This window comes from Sus scrofa, chromosome 2 (assembly GCF_000003025.6).
Source record: "Sus scrofa isolate TJ Tabasco breed Duroc chromosome 2, Sscrofa11.1, whole genome shotgun sequence".
In the NCBI taxonomy this organism is placed as follows: domain Eukaryota; kingdom Metazoa; phylum Chordata; class Mammalia; order Artiodactyla; family Suidae; genus Sus; species Sus scrofa.
In genome coordinates, this window is record NC_010444.4 from 81,405,291 (window position 1) to 81,420,833 (window position 15,543).

Below are 15,543 nucleotides of genomic sequence, written 5' to 3' on the forward strand. Positions count from 1 at the left end.
CAATGCTAGTCCTAATCTGAACTGACCTGTTTCTTCTTTGAAAACTTCTGATATAAAGCTAAACATTTTTTGTTAGAAATAATCAAGTTACAGAAAAGGTGGAAGTATGGGACACAAAATTTTTTATTTTGAAACCAGTTCTAAGTGAGCTACCAACTGAATGTCCCATCACCCCAGAATACTTGTGCATGACATGACAAGCTCATTCATAATACAACCCTCAAAATCAGGGTGGCACATTATTACAGTATTATAATAATATACATTACATTTTTATTCAGGACCCATTCTAGTTTTGACAGTTGCCTTTATTTCTATTTTTATCTTTCTTTGCCTTTTTAGGGCCACACCTGCAGCAAATGGAGGTTCCCAGGCTAGGGGTCAAATTGGAGCTGGAGCCATGGGCCTATGCCACAGCCAAAGCAACATCAGATCCAAGCTGCATCTGCAACCTACACCACATCTCACAGCAATGCCAGCTCCTCAACCCACTGAGCGAGGCCAGGGCACCGTGTCCTCATGGATGCTAATCGGCTGGTAGGGATCGAACCCATGTCCTCATGGATGCTAGTTGGGTTCGTTAACCGCTGAGCCATGATGGGAACTCCGACAGTTGCCTTTTATGGCAAAAAGAACCAGTTTACAATTGTGTGTTGCGTTTGGTAGTGACCACATCTCCTAAATCTGCTCCTTTAAGGCTTAGAAAATCTGAACATTGAAAATCGATTAAAAAAAAAAAAAAAAGACTTAGAAAATCCTCAGAATTCTTGATTTTCATGACTTTGACACATTTCTAAAGATTACTGGTCAGTTATTTTGTAGTATGTCTGTCTCCTTTTTGTTTTCGTTCAGCTGCACCTGGGCCAGGGGTCAAACTGGCGCCTCAGCAGTGACCTGAGTTACAGCAATGACAATGCTGGATCCTTAACCACTACGCCACCAGGGAACTCCTAGAATGTCTCTCAGTTACGTAATGTCTACTCATGATTAGATTCCAGTTATGGATCTCTGGCAGGAGTATTACGGAAATAAAATAATGCTGCATTGTACTCAACGCATCCCATTCAAGTGCAGTACCATTTCAATTTGTTCCATTACCAATGATGTTCACTTTGACCACTGGTGCCTGCCAGGCCTCTCCACTCTAAGTTATCCTTTCCTCCTTTGTAATTAATGAGTATTTTGTGGGGAAGTGTTCTGAAACTATGAAGACATTCTGCTCCTCAAACTTTCTTTACTTATATTAATATAGAGCTAGGAATTCCTATTTTTTTATTTTTTATTTTATTTTATTTTTGCCTTTTTGCCTTTTCTATGGCCGCTCCTGCGGCATGTGGAGATTCCCAGGCTAGGGGTCCAACTGGAGCTGTGGCCACCGGCCTACGCCAGAGCCACAGCAACGCGGGATCCCAGCCACGTCTGCAACCTACACTACAGCTCACGGCAACGTCGGATCCTTAACCCACTGAGCAAGGCCAGGGATCGAACCTGCGACCTCATGGTTCCTAGTCAGATTCGTTAACCACTGCGCCACGACAGGAACTTCGGAATTCCTATTTTATTCAATAGGTTATAAGGCGCAAATTGTTTCAGATGGAGTCCAAGGAGCCCGCTCAAGCTGGCTTCTGTATCTTTCTGACAAGTCTCCATTGTTCTTTGAATAATTCCTTGCTTTGGGGCACAAGGTGTTCCAGGCTAATCTTGTATTCCCCCCGTCTCTCCAGCCCTAGAATCAGCCATTTCTCCAAGGAGCCCCGATTGTTCTTAATGGACAATGGTATTCACAAGCCATGATTCAAGTGCTAGGTATGTTCATTACTATTGGGGTGTCAATCCTCCCAAGCACTCGTTGTGAAGAAAGCTAGAGAAAATGTGTACATACATACACACGTCTTTATCTGTATCTCACTCTATATGCTCATTTCTTCATGTACAACCCTCTCCTTACCCAGTTCTGGCATTAACACTCCCTCAAGCCCAGGGAATTTGGGCTCTGACTGGCACTGGACTCCCCCCACATGTGGGTACCTTCCTTAAAACTTACTTTTCTTTTGTCTTTTCTAGGGCTGCACCCTTGGCATATGGAGGTTCTGAGGCTAGGAGTCAAATTGGAACTGTAGCTGCCGGCCTACGCCAGAGCCACAGCAACACAGGATCTGAGCCGAGTCTGCGACCTACACCACAGCTCACGGCAACGCCGGGTCCTTAACCCACTGAGCAAGGCCAGGGATCGAACCTGCAACCTCATGGTTCCTAGTCGGATTCGTTAACCACTGAGCCATGATGAGGAACTTCACCTACCTTAAAACTTGACTGACCATTTGCAGCAACATGGATGGAACTAGAGACTCTCATACTGAGTGAAGTAAGTCAGAAAGAGAAATACAAATACCATATGATATCACTTATATCTGGAATCTAATATATAGCACAAATGAACCTTTCCAGAGAGAATAAAATCATGGACTTGGAGAATAGACTTGTGGTTGCCTACGGGGAGGGGGAGGGAGTGGGATGGATTGGGAGCTTGGGGTTAATGGGTACAAACTATTGCTTTTGGAATGGAATAGCAATGAGATCCTGCTGTGTAAGCATTGAGAACTATGTCTAGTTACTTATGACAGAGCATAATAATGGGAGAAAAAAAAGAATGTATATATGTATGTGTAACTGGATCACTATGCTGAACAGTGGGGAAAAAAAATGGTACTGGAAAAATAACACACAAAAAAAAACTTAGATTGAGATCTGACACCCACATGGATCTCTCCACTGTGGGAATGCCCTCTTCACCCTGGTCTGGCTCTGACAAGGTACAGATAAATTCTTAACATGAAGTAAGGCAACATTAGGAAAACTTAAAATGTGTAATAATCATGGAACAGGCCACCTTTATCTCCCTGTCTCTTAATACCACATTAAGAACAGGCATACAGCAGTAGGCACATGAAAAAAAAAAAGTTCAACATCACTAATTATTAGAGAAATATAAATCAAAACTACAATGAGGTACCACCTCACACAAGTCAGAATGGCCATCATTAGTAAGTCTACAAATAACAAATGCTGAAGAAGGTGTGGAGAAGAGGGAACCCTCCTCATTGTTGGTGGGAATGTAAGTTGGTACAACCACTATGGAAAAGAGTGTGGAGGTTCCTCAGAAAACTGAGTATAGAACTACAATGTGACCCAGGAATCCCACTCCTGAGCATATACCTGGACAAAACTATAACTCACTAAGATACATGTGGAGTTCTCATTGTGGCTCAGTGGTAATGAGCCCAACTAGTATCCATGAGAATGAGGGTTTAATCCCTGGCCTCACCCAGTGGATTAAGGATGTCATGTTGCCGTGAGCTGTGCTGTAGGTTATAGACGTGGCTTGGATCCTGCATTGCTGTGGCATAGGTTGTGAGCTCTGATTTGACCCCTAGCCATGGGTATAGTCCTAAAAGGACAAAAAAAAAAGCACCACTAGTTTACAGGAGCACTATTCACAATAACCAAGACATGGAAGCAACTTAAATGTCCATCAACAGAGGAATGGATAAAGATGTGGTGTTTGTGTACACGCATACACACAGACACACACAGGAATACTAATCAGCCATAAAAAAGATAAAAATAGGGAGTTCCCTTTATGGTTCAGCGGTTAATGAATCTGACTAGGATCCATGATTCCTGGCTTCGTTCAGTGGGTTGGGGATTCGGCCTTGCCGTGAGCTGTGGTATGGGTCGCAGATATGGCTCGGATCCCACGCCGCTGTGGCTGTGTTGCAGCCTGGCAGCTGCAGCTCTGATTTGACCCCTAGCCTGGGAACTTCCATGTGCTATGGGTTCAGCCCTAAAAAACAAAAAACAAACCAAAAAAAAACAACAAAAAAGAGAGATCAAAATAATGCCATTTGCAGCAACATGGATGAACCTAGAGATTAACATACTAAGTGAAGCAAGTCAGAAAAAGACAAATACCATATGACATATCACTTATATGTGGAATCTAAAATATAGCACAAATGAACCTACCTACAAAACAGAAACGGACTCACAAACACAGAGAAAGACCTGTGGGTGCCAAGGGGGAGTGGGATGGACTGGGAGTTTGGGGATAGTAGATGCAAACTATTTTTCTTTTCCTTCTTATGGCCACACCTGTGGCATACAGAAGTTCCTGGTGACCTAGCAGGTTAAGGATCTGGTATTGTCACTCCTTGTGGCATGGGTTCTATCCCTGGCCTGGGAAGTGGCCAAAAAAAAGAAAAGAGAAAAGATTTCTGGGCTGAGTATAATTTGGATTCTCTCTCTCCTTTTTTTGGCTGTGCCTTTGCCATGCTGAACTTCCCAGACCAGGGACTGAACCCATACCACAGCAGCGACCGAAGCCACTGCAGTGACAATGTTGGATGCTTAACCCACTATGCCACAAAGAACTCCTGGATTCTTTTCATTTCCCTTTTTAGGGCCACACTGGTGACATGTGGAAGTTACTCAGCTAGGGGCTGAATCTGAGCGGCAGCTGAGGCCTATGCCACAGCCATGGCAACATCAAATGGAAGCTGCATCTTCCACAGCTTGTGGCAACACCAGATCCTCAACCCACTGAGCAAGGCCAGGGATTGAACCTGTCTCCTCATGGAGACTATGTTTGGTCCTTAACCTACTGAGTCACAATGGGAACTCCTGGATTCTCTATTATATGCATTCATTTAAGACAAAATCAGCTGCCACATCTCTGCTCACTTATGGGTGCTGGAGATTCCTCTACAGTTTATCCTTTTTTCATCCTAGCACTTAACCATTACCACAAGCTGAGCATCATGTGCAAACTGAGCATTTCACTGAACATTCACTCACTGAAAATATTTGCAAAGGATAGAGCTCACAGAAAGATCACACAAAGTTTACATGAGCACCAAAAAACTGTAGTTCATTAGTTATATATTATAAGTTAAATGAAAGGCTAGCACTGCTACTACATCTCTCCTCCTCATATACTTCTTTCCCATCTCTGAGTTTTGTCCCCATTTACCAAGCATTTCTCTCCATCTGAAGTTTATTTTATTTATTGTTTACTGGTCATGCCCACAGTATGCAAAGGTTCCCAGGCCAGGGATCAAATCTGAGCCACAGCAGTGATGATGCAGGATCCTTAAGCCTCTGAGGGAACTCCTGAAGTTTATTTTGAAAATTTATTATTATTATCATTTTTCTTTTCAGCTGCACATGGAAGTTCCTGGGCCAGGGACTGAATCTGAGCTGCAGCTGCAACCTATGCCATAGCTATGGCAATGCCAGATCCTTAACCCACTGTGCTAGGGGATCCAACCCTCACCACCAGAGACAAGGCCAAATCCATAACCCACTGTGCCATGGCAGGTACCCCTTTAAAATTTTTACAAATTAAATAAATATCTTTTAGTGTGAACCTATTTAAAAGCCTATATGGATTAAATATTTAACAAATGGGGTGGTTCCCCTGTGATTACAAGTCTATTCTATTCAGTGGATTTTCCTCCAAAACTCAAGAGACTAAATTCTGGTTAGGCTTTTTACCATACATAATGGTAATGAGAATCTGAGGAGCAACAGCTCCATAAGAGCATGGTGTACTACAGAGACACTGTTATCCCACACGGCTACAAGCTAAAATCCATACGCAAACCGGTATTTATGAAACTCACGAAGGGAAAGGAATGAACACTTAGTAACCATCTACTTATGTGGTAGGTCCTAAGTGTGGCTCATTCATCTTATCTCAACTAAAAAATCCAAAGCTAGAGATGTAAGCAACTTCTCCCATATAAATCAATGTATAAACGAGAGAGAAATAAAATGAGGAAGCCACTGTTCTCTCACCGGGATGCCTCACAATGTTCTAATCTGAATTAGCGCTTTGAATCCTCCATAAATTCCTAAACCATGATTTACTCAACTGCACACCACTTAGGGTGCCTAGCACAGTGTCTGATATACCTTCACTTACCATTTTCAGAAGTAGATTATACTTCCATTTTACATGTGGGATATCTGAGGCCCTATAAAAGATTCTATAACTTGTCCAATGTTCTCCAGTTAAACAGGAAGAAATAATCGATGTGTTACCTAGCTTCCTCATCTGACTACAGAGCATCCACATTTCTATTATGCAGTTTATTCTGATTATTTCAAGTGATTAGGGAAACAGCAGAGTCTATTGTAGTTGTAGATTTGGAAAGGTGACAAACCAATTCTCAAACAGAAACTTCCTTTTGATAATAAACGCCAAAATTAACAGCATTTGAATGCTTACCAAGAGCCAGGAACAACGTTGAGCACTTTACATAGGAACTTGATCCTAACAATTCTATTAGAGAGTGCCTATTATACCCATTTTACAGATGAAGAAACTGAAGCTTTAGAGATTAAGTAAACTGACCAAGGAAACACATTTATTAACACTGGAAAAATGAGAATTTGATCCCCATTTTGTGAGACTCTGAAAGTCTCTGCTTTTGACTATATCCCTATGGAATGACAAACACTATTACCTATGGATACCAAATATACAAGGTGGCCCCACTTAGTGGCCCTTCTTACGAGCTAAATGAGTAGAAAGAGTGATAACTGCATGCAACCTGCATGTGTATTTCCAGTGTGTCTTGGGCAGTGTAGATAGAATTTTCTCTATACAGCAAGGGATTCTGGTGGGTGTGGAAGCCAATGCAACTCAAGCAGCATGGAAGAACCTTCCACCTCCAACACACAAGTCTTTTGTGGTACTTCTTGGTAAGGCACCTTTTCTTTGTAGCAGAGCTCAAACACGATGAAATGAAACCTTGATAACTGCTTTGAGTTGGCAGCTAGATCTGAAAGAACCTACAATAATTCAGTGCACTCTTCTCTCAGCCCCATCTCCCTTCCTCCCCTAGTCATCAGAAAAGCAGATATGGAGTTCCCGTCGTGGCGCAGTGGTTAACGAATCCGACTAGGAACCATGAGGTTGCGGGTTCGGTCCCTGCCCTTGCTCAGTGGGTTAACGATCTGGTGTTGCCGTGAGCTGTGGTGTAGGTTGCAGACGCGGCTCGGATCCCGCGTTGCTGTGGCTCTGGCCTAGGCCGGTGGCTACAGCTCCGATTCAACCCCTGGCCTGGGAACCTCCATATGCCGCGGGAGCGGCCCAAGAAATAGCAACAACAACAACAACAAAAGACAAAAAGACAAAAAGACAAAAAAAAAAAAAAAAAAAAAAAAAAAGAAAAGCAGATATACCAATGACATTCTTGAAAGTCCTTAAAAGTTTCCAAATCTACAGCCCAAACTCTATATACACTTCACACAACTTAGGCAGTCCTTACTGTTAGAGACTGTGAAAAGTGGAATCGTCTCTCTACTCGAGAATCATTGGGTAGTTTGAAAATTATTTTGACACTCTCAGGGTCATCAGGGGAAGGCTCCGGGGGCAGGCACTCCAACTTCCTTTCCTTCTCCTCTTGTAAATTCTGTAGAGACACAAATAAAAGTTGAGGCTACAGTTCCAATTAAGGAACAAAGAGGAGTTCCCGCCGTGGCGCAGTGGTTAACGAATCCGACTAGGAACCATGAGGTTGCGGGTTTGGTCCCTGGCCCTGCTCAGTGGGTTAACGATCCGGCATTGCCGTAAGCTGTGGTGTGGGTTGAAGATGTGGCTCGGATCCCACGTTGCTGTGGCTCTGGCGTAGGCCGGTGGCTACAGCTCCGATTTGACCCCTAGCCTGGGAACCTCCATATGCCGCGGAAGCGGCCCAAGAAATAGCAAAAAGACAAAAAAAAAAAAAAAAAAAAAGGAACAAAGAAACAAGAAATACATCATTATGTAGGTTAATTGGGCAGTCAGATGAAAAATCAATGACCAGTATCAGAAGAAATACTTCTTGGCAAGAGTCAGAAACACCCTAATTCAAATTATACTTATTGACTACATACTACTGCATCACTGTATTATTTATTAAGTATACGAAAGTACATAACTTTGAAAACAGGGAATAACTAAAAGACACTGTCTATAATCAAGTGACAATACATAATGAAACAAGATAATGAAATGTCAAGAGTTAACACTGATGCTAATGCTAAGAATAAATGCTTAAAAACTACTGCTGTGAATTAGCGTTTTTAACTGCTTACTATTTCTATTAGTAATTTTGCCTGATTTTTACTTTTTTTTTTTTTTTTTGTCTTTTCTAGGGCTTGCACCCTTGGCATATGGAGGGTCCCAGGCTAGGGTCTAATCGGAGTTGTAGCCGCCAGCCTACACCACAGCCACAGCAAAACCAGATTCGAGCTGCATCTGCGACCTACACCACAGCTCATGGCAACGCCAGATCCTTAAACCAATGAGCGAGGCCAGGGATCAAACCCGCAACCTCATGGTTCCTAGTCAGATTCGTTTCTGCTGCACCATGACAAGAACTCCCTCATTTTTTTGTTTTAATAAATTTTTTTTTTATGGCCACACCTGCAGCATATGGAAATTCCCAGGCTAGGGGTTGAATCAGAGCTGCAGCTGCTGGCCTATACCACAGCCACAGCAACCTACACCACAGCTCATGGTAATGCCAGATCCTTTAACTCACTGAGTGAGGCGAGGGATTGAACTCGCATCCTCATGGATACCAGTAGGATTCTTAACCCGCTGAGCCACAATGGGAACTTATGACTTTTTACAAAAAAATTCAAAAATACATTTTTGTGAAAGCATAGTAAATATTAAAATATCATGGAGAATTCGAATTGTTCTCAATCCCATCATCTAGTTATTTTCCTTCCCCAGTTAAGAAAAGACCAGCCTGGGAGTCCCACGGAGTAAAGACAGGTTCCTTACCCGCCGCCGCCTCTCCTCTGCCAACTTCTGCTGCTGTACCTCTTCCTCCTTCCGCCGTTTTCGCTCTCGCTCCTCCCGCTTCTTTCTCTCTTTCTCCTGGTCAGCCCTGAGAGATGCCAAGTATGCCTCATCCTGTTGCTGTCTCAGCACCTGGGTCTGGTTCCGTTCTTCCCTACAGACAGATCAAATGCATAGAGAAAAAAGGTAAATCTCACAAAGCTCTGTGTTTTCTTATGTTGAAATTTTGGGGGGCTAAAAGGTTTACAATCTTGGTGGATGACTATTTCACACTAGTATAACATATTCCAAAGCAGAGCATGCAGAATCTGAATGAGCCATCTCTTTCCTCAATTTGGCAAAAAAAAAAAAAAAAAGCAAGCTTTTCCCTCTCCTTTTAACTTTTCAAATCGTTTCCCCTCAATCCTAATAGAAATAACACAGTATTTTGCTATAAAACAATGATCAAGGAGTTTCCACTATGGCATAATGGATTTCAAGAATCCAACTGCAGTGGCTCAGGTTGGTGTAGAGGTGTAGGTTCCACCCCCAGCCTGGCACAGTGGGTTGAGGATCTAGCATTGCTGCAGCTGTGGCGCAGACTCGATCCCTGGCCTGGGAACTTCCATATGCTGTGGGTGAGACCATAAAATAAAAAGACCATCAAGATCATATTTTATAGATAAATACCTTTTTAGATTACTTCCTTCTTGTAGATGTCATTTTCACAAAACCAAAAAACTACATACACACATTCTAGAAGATTTAAAAAATATGTAAAATTTTATTCAGAATTCTACTAACCAAAGAGAAAATACTCTAACATCTTGGGATATTTCCTGTTTTCTCTCCAAAAAACTGGGTACCTATGTAGGAATATCATGTCCTATATCATGTTCACCTATTTTAAAAATAATGACTGGGGGAGTTCCTGTCGTGGCGCAGTGGTTAACGAATCCGACTAGGAACCATGAGGTTGCGGGTTCGATCCCTGCCCTTGCTCAGTGGATTAAGGATCTGGCGTTGCCGTGAGCTGTAGTGTAGGTTGCAGACGGGGCTCGGATTCCAAGTTGCTGTGGCTCTGGCGTAGGCCGGGGGCTACAGCTCCGATTGGAGCCCTAGCCTGGGAACCTCCATATGCCACGGGAGCGGCCCAAAGAAATGGCAAAAAAAAGACAAAAAAAAAAAAAAAAGACTGGATATATATTCCTAGGCATAGATTCCAGTATTTTTTATTTTTATTTTTTGGAGGGAGGTGTATCTGCAGCATACTGAGGTTCTCAGGCTAGGGGTTGAATCGGAGCTGTAGCCGCTGGCCTATGCCATAGCCACAGTAATGGGAGATCTGAGTATCGTTTGCGACCTACGCCATAGCTCATGGCAATGCCAAATCCTTAACCCATTGAGCTAGGCCAGGGATTGAATCTGTGTCCTCATGGATGCTAGTCAGATTCGTTTCTTCTGAGCCACAATGGAAACACCAGATTCCTGTATTTTGAATCACATCTCTAAGAACAGATGATCTGATGAAGAATTATTTAGTTCAAAGAATATGAATATTTTAACACTAACTGGACAAGGCTTTTTAAAGCTGTCTAACAGAGAAGTCAGGATCTGTGGAGCCCCAGGTAAAGTACCCAAGTCTACAGCTGGTCTCTCAGTCCTAGGGAGGAACTCCCCTGTACCTTTCTAGACGTTCTGACACTAGGTAAGTCTGGTTTGCATCCATGATAAATGTCAGCTGGTTAATGAGGTCATCAGGCTGGATAAGGCCTTCTAGCCGTCCTACCACAGTCATCCTCCGATCCTTCAGCATAATCATGGCCAGGAATGGATAGGTGTTTTCTCGTAAAGCCTGTGAGACTGACAGAAAGAAGACCCAACAGATCAAGGGCAGGACTAAGAGAAGAAACAGATCAACTCTTAGACTTTCCACAACAAGCAAGAGAGAACTGCTTTAGTCTCAGCTGGGAAAGAAGGTTAGTGTCATTTATTTCTCTGCCTACCTTTTCTTCCTCCCTAGTTTCTTCCTTTTTTCTTTTTCTTTTTAGCTGCACCTGCAGCAACGAGGAAGTTCCCGGGCCAGGGATCAAACCTGAGCCACAGCAGCAACCTGAGCTGCTGCAGTGACAACACCAGATCCTTAACCCACTGCACCACAAGAAAACGCCCCTCCTAGTTTCTTAATCTTTGTGTTGTTATACACTTGTGACCCTATTTCCCAGGTAATCTGATTAAAGTAGGATAGGCTTTTCTGGTTGAGTGTAGCTGTCATGATGATGCTGGGGCAGGCCACAGAGTTTAAGAACAATATCTGTTTGATGAAAGGAAAAGGACCTACAAAGACTCCGGCTACTGCTTAGTATAATTTTTCCCCGTGTCAGGGGTCAAGCCCACAAGTCTCAGTCTTATGCTACTGATGATGATCTCTACCATCATCTTCTGTCTTTTCTTCATCTTTTTTCTTTTCTTCTTATCCAATCCCTTCCTTACTTCTTTTTCCTAAGTCCCACCCACCCTCCCCAATAAGAAGGGGTTAGCTTTTCTGTTACAGAGGAGTTTTAAAAATTGGTCTTCCAAATAACAAAGATTTTACCATAACAGAGTTTTGCCTATGTTTTTTATAACAGTTTGAAAGAAGAGATTTTTAAGCTTCTATAAAAATCTATAAAAGGAGTTCCCGTTGTGGCACAGTGGAAACAAACCCAACCAGTATCCACAACGATGCAGATTAAATCCCTGGCCTCGCTCAGTGGGTTGGGGATCTGGCACTGCCATGAGCCATGGTGTAGGCTGCAGACACCACTTGGATCTGGTGTTGCTATGGCTGTGGCATAGGCCAGCAGCTGCAGCTCCGATATGACCCCTAGACCGGGAACTTCCATATGCCGCAGGTGTGGCCCTAAAAAAGGGCAAAAAACAAAAAACAAAACATAAAAAAAAAACCCACTATCAAAACCTCCTTCTATCCACCACCGCTCACTCCCAAAAATCATATTAGAATGGCAAAACATACTGCAGGATCTTATCTGATGTTTAAAAACCAACTAGGAGAGTTCTGTGCTGGCTCAGTGGTGAAGCATCCGGTGTTGCCACTACTGAGGCAGAGGTTCAAACCCTGGCCCAGGAACTTTCACATGCCATGGGGTCGGTCAAAAAAAAAAAAAGTCAATTAAAAAAACAATTAAGAGTAAAGATTCAGATTCTAGGATGTAGACAAAACATTTGCTGCATCTTTAGTCCTCAGCATCTAGCGCAATGCCTGATATGCTAGTATAGACTCAAAAAGTTGCTGAGGAGTTCATGCCATGGCACAGTGGGTTAAGAATCCGACTGCAGGGAGTTCCTGTTGAGGCACAGAGGAAATAATCCGACCAAGAACCATGAGGTTTCAGGTTTGGTCCCTGGCCTCATTCAGCAGGTTAAGGATCCGGCATTGCCGTAAGCTATGGTTTAGTTCGAAGATGCAGCTCGGATCCTGGGTTGCTGTGGCTGTGGTGCAGGCTGGCAGCTACAGCTCTGATTTGACCCCTAGCCTGGGAACTTCCATATGCTGCAGGTGGGGATATATATAAAAAAAGAAGTTGCTGCAAAGCAAGTACATTTTCCTTCACTGAATGCCTTTATGTCTTATACTGACTTCTAAAGATATTCACCTCCAGTTAAAAGTTAAAGTCAGCAAAGATCTGAGGTTTCTGAATCCCTATCAGCACTCAACAACAAACTCATTGTCCAAGAAGCTCTGTTAAAATTGCTGATAGAGTTTCCGCTGTGATGCAATGGGATGAGTGGTGTCTTGGGAGTGCTGGGACACAGGTTTGATCTCTGGCCCGGCACCAAAGGGTTAAGGATCTGGTGATGCTGCAGCTGCAGCTTAGGTTGTAACTGTGGCCTGGATCTGATCCCTGGCCCAGGAACTCCATATGCTACGGGGCGGCCAAAAATGGGAAAAAAAAAATGCTGATGAAAGAATAAACTCTTTAGTAAAAAGCCTATTAGGAGTAAAGGCAAGTTGGAATTCCCTGGTGGCTCAGCAGGTTAAGGATACAGCATTATCACTGCTGTGGTGTGACCACAATGGGTTAAGGATCTGGTGTTGTCACAGCTGCAGCTTAGGTTGTGACTATGGCTTGGATCTAATCTCTGGCCCAGGAACTTCCCAATGCTGTGAGCAGAGCCAAGAACAACCGCCACCACCACAAATACCAACCAAACAGGCTGTGGCAATAGTTACCTGTAATGGATGGGCTAGAGTTTGACATGTCTGAGCTTGCTCCAAACTTGCGAATAACTGTGTGATAAAATCGTGGGCCAGTGACTTACACTGCCTGATACTGTTTCCTAAACCATAACGTGGAGATAATACGATCCCCGTCTCCCAGGATTGCTGAGAGGATCTGTAGCAACTCTGCCACAGAATATTCATGCAATAGATGGCATGTCTTTCCAGATTACTCCAAAGATAGCCCAAACATCTCAATGGGGCAAAAGAAACACGACTTACCCCTGTATCCCTCAGGTTTGTTTGTGGAGCATGCCCAGAAGAGCATTCTCGTGTTTATTAGTGAAATAACTTCAGGTGCACATAGTGTGTTGCTGTGGAAAGGGATGAAAGGGACATGAGAAGAACTTGCTTACTACAAACTATCAGCAGATAAGATGAGAAAAGAGAAAAAAAAAATTCCACCTACCGACAGAACTCATCAGAGTCCTGGTGATCATCTCCATGAAGATAAACCAAAAGAAAGCGGAGTTCCCGTTTGGCATCATTAAGTGCCTGTGAGAAAAAGAAGATTACTAATTATTATAACTGACTTGAACTTTTAATTAGGTTAAGGGTCCTAATGGATACAGCTACGTATTTAGGAAGAAAAGAAATGAAGGAAAAAGCTAAGCAAGGAAACCAGAAAATTGCCAGGCTCCTACCTCACACCCTTGGTATTTCTCCCCCTTTAAAGTTCATGCTAACAAGCTTCGATGAAAAGGTTTTAGTATTGTTAAGATTTAAATTATATCAGGCACATAAAAGTAGACAGGCTGACAGAAAAAGTCTCCCCTGGAAAAAAAAAAAAAAATCACAGAAAAGTCAGCTCTTCCCATAGCCTAAAGGAAGATAAAAACAGGATACTCTGACCTGAAAAGGCAGATGAGAATTTTGCCACTTTCTGGCTATAATATCTTAGTAAAAAAAAACAAACAAAAAAACCTGCAAAGACAAGCCTGATCCCTGGCTACGTACCAAGTAGGGATGAGGGACTGACGCATCCTAAAGAGCGTGGGGTTTAAAAGATCTTCAAAGACAAGGCTAGTGTCCAAGATTCCTGTGTATGATTTTACATTTGCCAAATCCCAAGCTCATTACAAATCAATTAAGATTTCCTGACTGACCAATGGTGGTCTGCTCTCAGGATCACAGAAAGAGGGGTATGAGAGGTGCCCACCTCATTCACATATGTATCTCTAGCACTGAGCACAACATGTGGCATACAGTATGTGCTTAATGCTTGTTCAGTGGGGTGGGAGCAGCCAGTGAGAAAAAGCTGATATGGGAGAATGACAGCAGGAAGCAAAAGTAAGCAATTTTCTCCTTCTCCAGATAGACCCAGGAATCCTGGAGGCTGCAGAACAGAACGATCTTACACCTGGGCCCACAGTGTTATTTCTACCTTTTTCTCTGGTAAAACTACATATATGTCTAACAGCCACTCCTAATTTTCCTAACTCCTAACAGAACTCCTAATTTTCACCTTCTCCAAGGCCACTAGAATCCAAAGTCTGTGTGGCTTGGGTTGAATGAGATGTGCTGCCTTGAGTCTATGGTCTATGTCCTTATTCAAGTCTGAGCTGGGTCCAAGAAGACTTAGGCTCTGCCTCCTAGGGGCTTATGGTCTGGTATAGGAGATAAGACACGAACAAAACAACTATAAAATAGCGAAGACTGTGAAACGGCTATGGTTATAAGGTAAAACAACAACAACAAAAACCACTATGAAAGTACAAAAGGAAAGATTACTACTTTAGATTGCAAGGCAGGCAGGGTAGGACACAACAATCAGGAAAGGGTACAAAGGGAGTGACATGAGCTGTGAAGGATGGGCAAAATTCCAATTAGCAAAAATGTGAGGAAGACATTCCAGAGAGGGAACAGTAAAGCAAAAGCAAAGGCAGAGAAGTGGGAAAGTACAGACCATGTTAAGGAAATGGTTTAGCTTGGAACTAGGGCAAAGAGAAACAAGTTATGCAGGAAAGACCTCAAAAGGAGGTTGGGATTAGAACAAGGAAGGCCCAGTTAAATGGCCTGGTCTTGTCTTTTTTTCACTGCGCCAAGACAGGAACTCCTGGTCTTTTTTTGTGTGTAAACAGTGAAGAGCTTTTTTGGGATTTTGAATAAAAGAATGACATGATCAGTGCTGGGCTATGTTTTCCTTGAGGACAGAGTCATATCAATAAATTGGCATCTATATATGTGGTTTGTGGCACTGACCTGGCTGTACGTTCCCTGGTAGAAGACAGGGTGTGCCCTCCCATATTTCTCTTCAAAAGAGTGCATAAATGAAACAATGTCCCCAACAGGGTCAGTGACCCGGCTGCGAGGGTCAGGTCGTATAAAACGAAGAGCAAACCTGGGAAAGAAGGAATAAATATCACATGAATCAGCTTACTGTAGTTCATATAGAGTGGGCCAGTTTGTAAAGATTCCTATAACA

At 43.0% G+C, this 15,543-nt stretch overlaps 1 protein-coding gene across 3 annotated transcripts in view; it reads right to left on the bottom strand.

Annotated features, from left to right (window-relative positions):
* Positions 1-15,543, bottom strand: part of FAF2 (Fas associated factor family member 2) — a 52,421-nt gene that overhangs the window by 3,439 nt on the left and 33,439 nt on the right. For all 3 annotated transcript variants that reach the window (XM_003123660.4, XM_005661468.3, XM_005661467.3), the window contains 6 exons: positions 15,321-15,459; positions 13,528-13,613; positions 13,341-13,432; positions 10,522-10,699; positions 8,840-9,011; positions 7,335-7,478 (listed from right to left, as the gene is read on the bottom strand). In XM_003123660.4, coding sequence (XP_003123708.1) covers positions 7,335-7,478; positions 8,840-9,011; positions 10,522-10,699; positions 13,341-13,432; positions 13,528-13,613; positions 15,321-15,459 — 811 coding nt within the window. The remainder of the gene's footprint in view (positions 1-7,334; positions 7,479-8,839; positions 9,012-10,521; positions 10,700-13,340; positions 13,433-13,527; positions 13,614-15,320; positions 15,460-15,543) is intronic.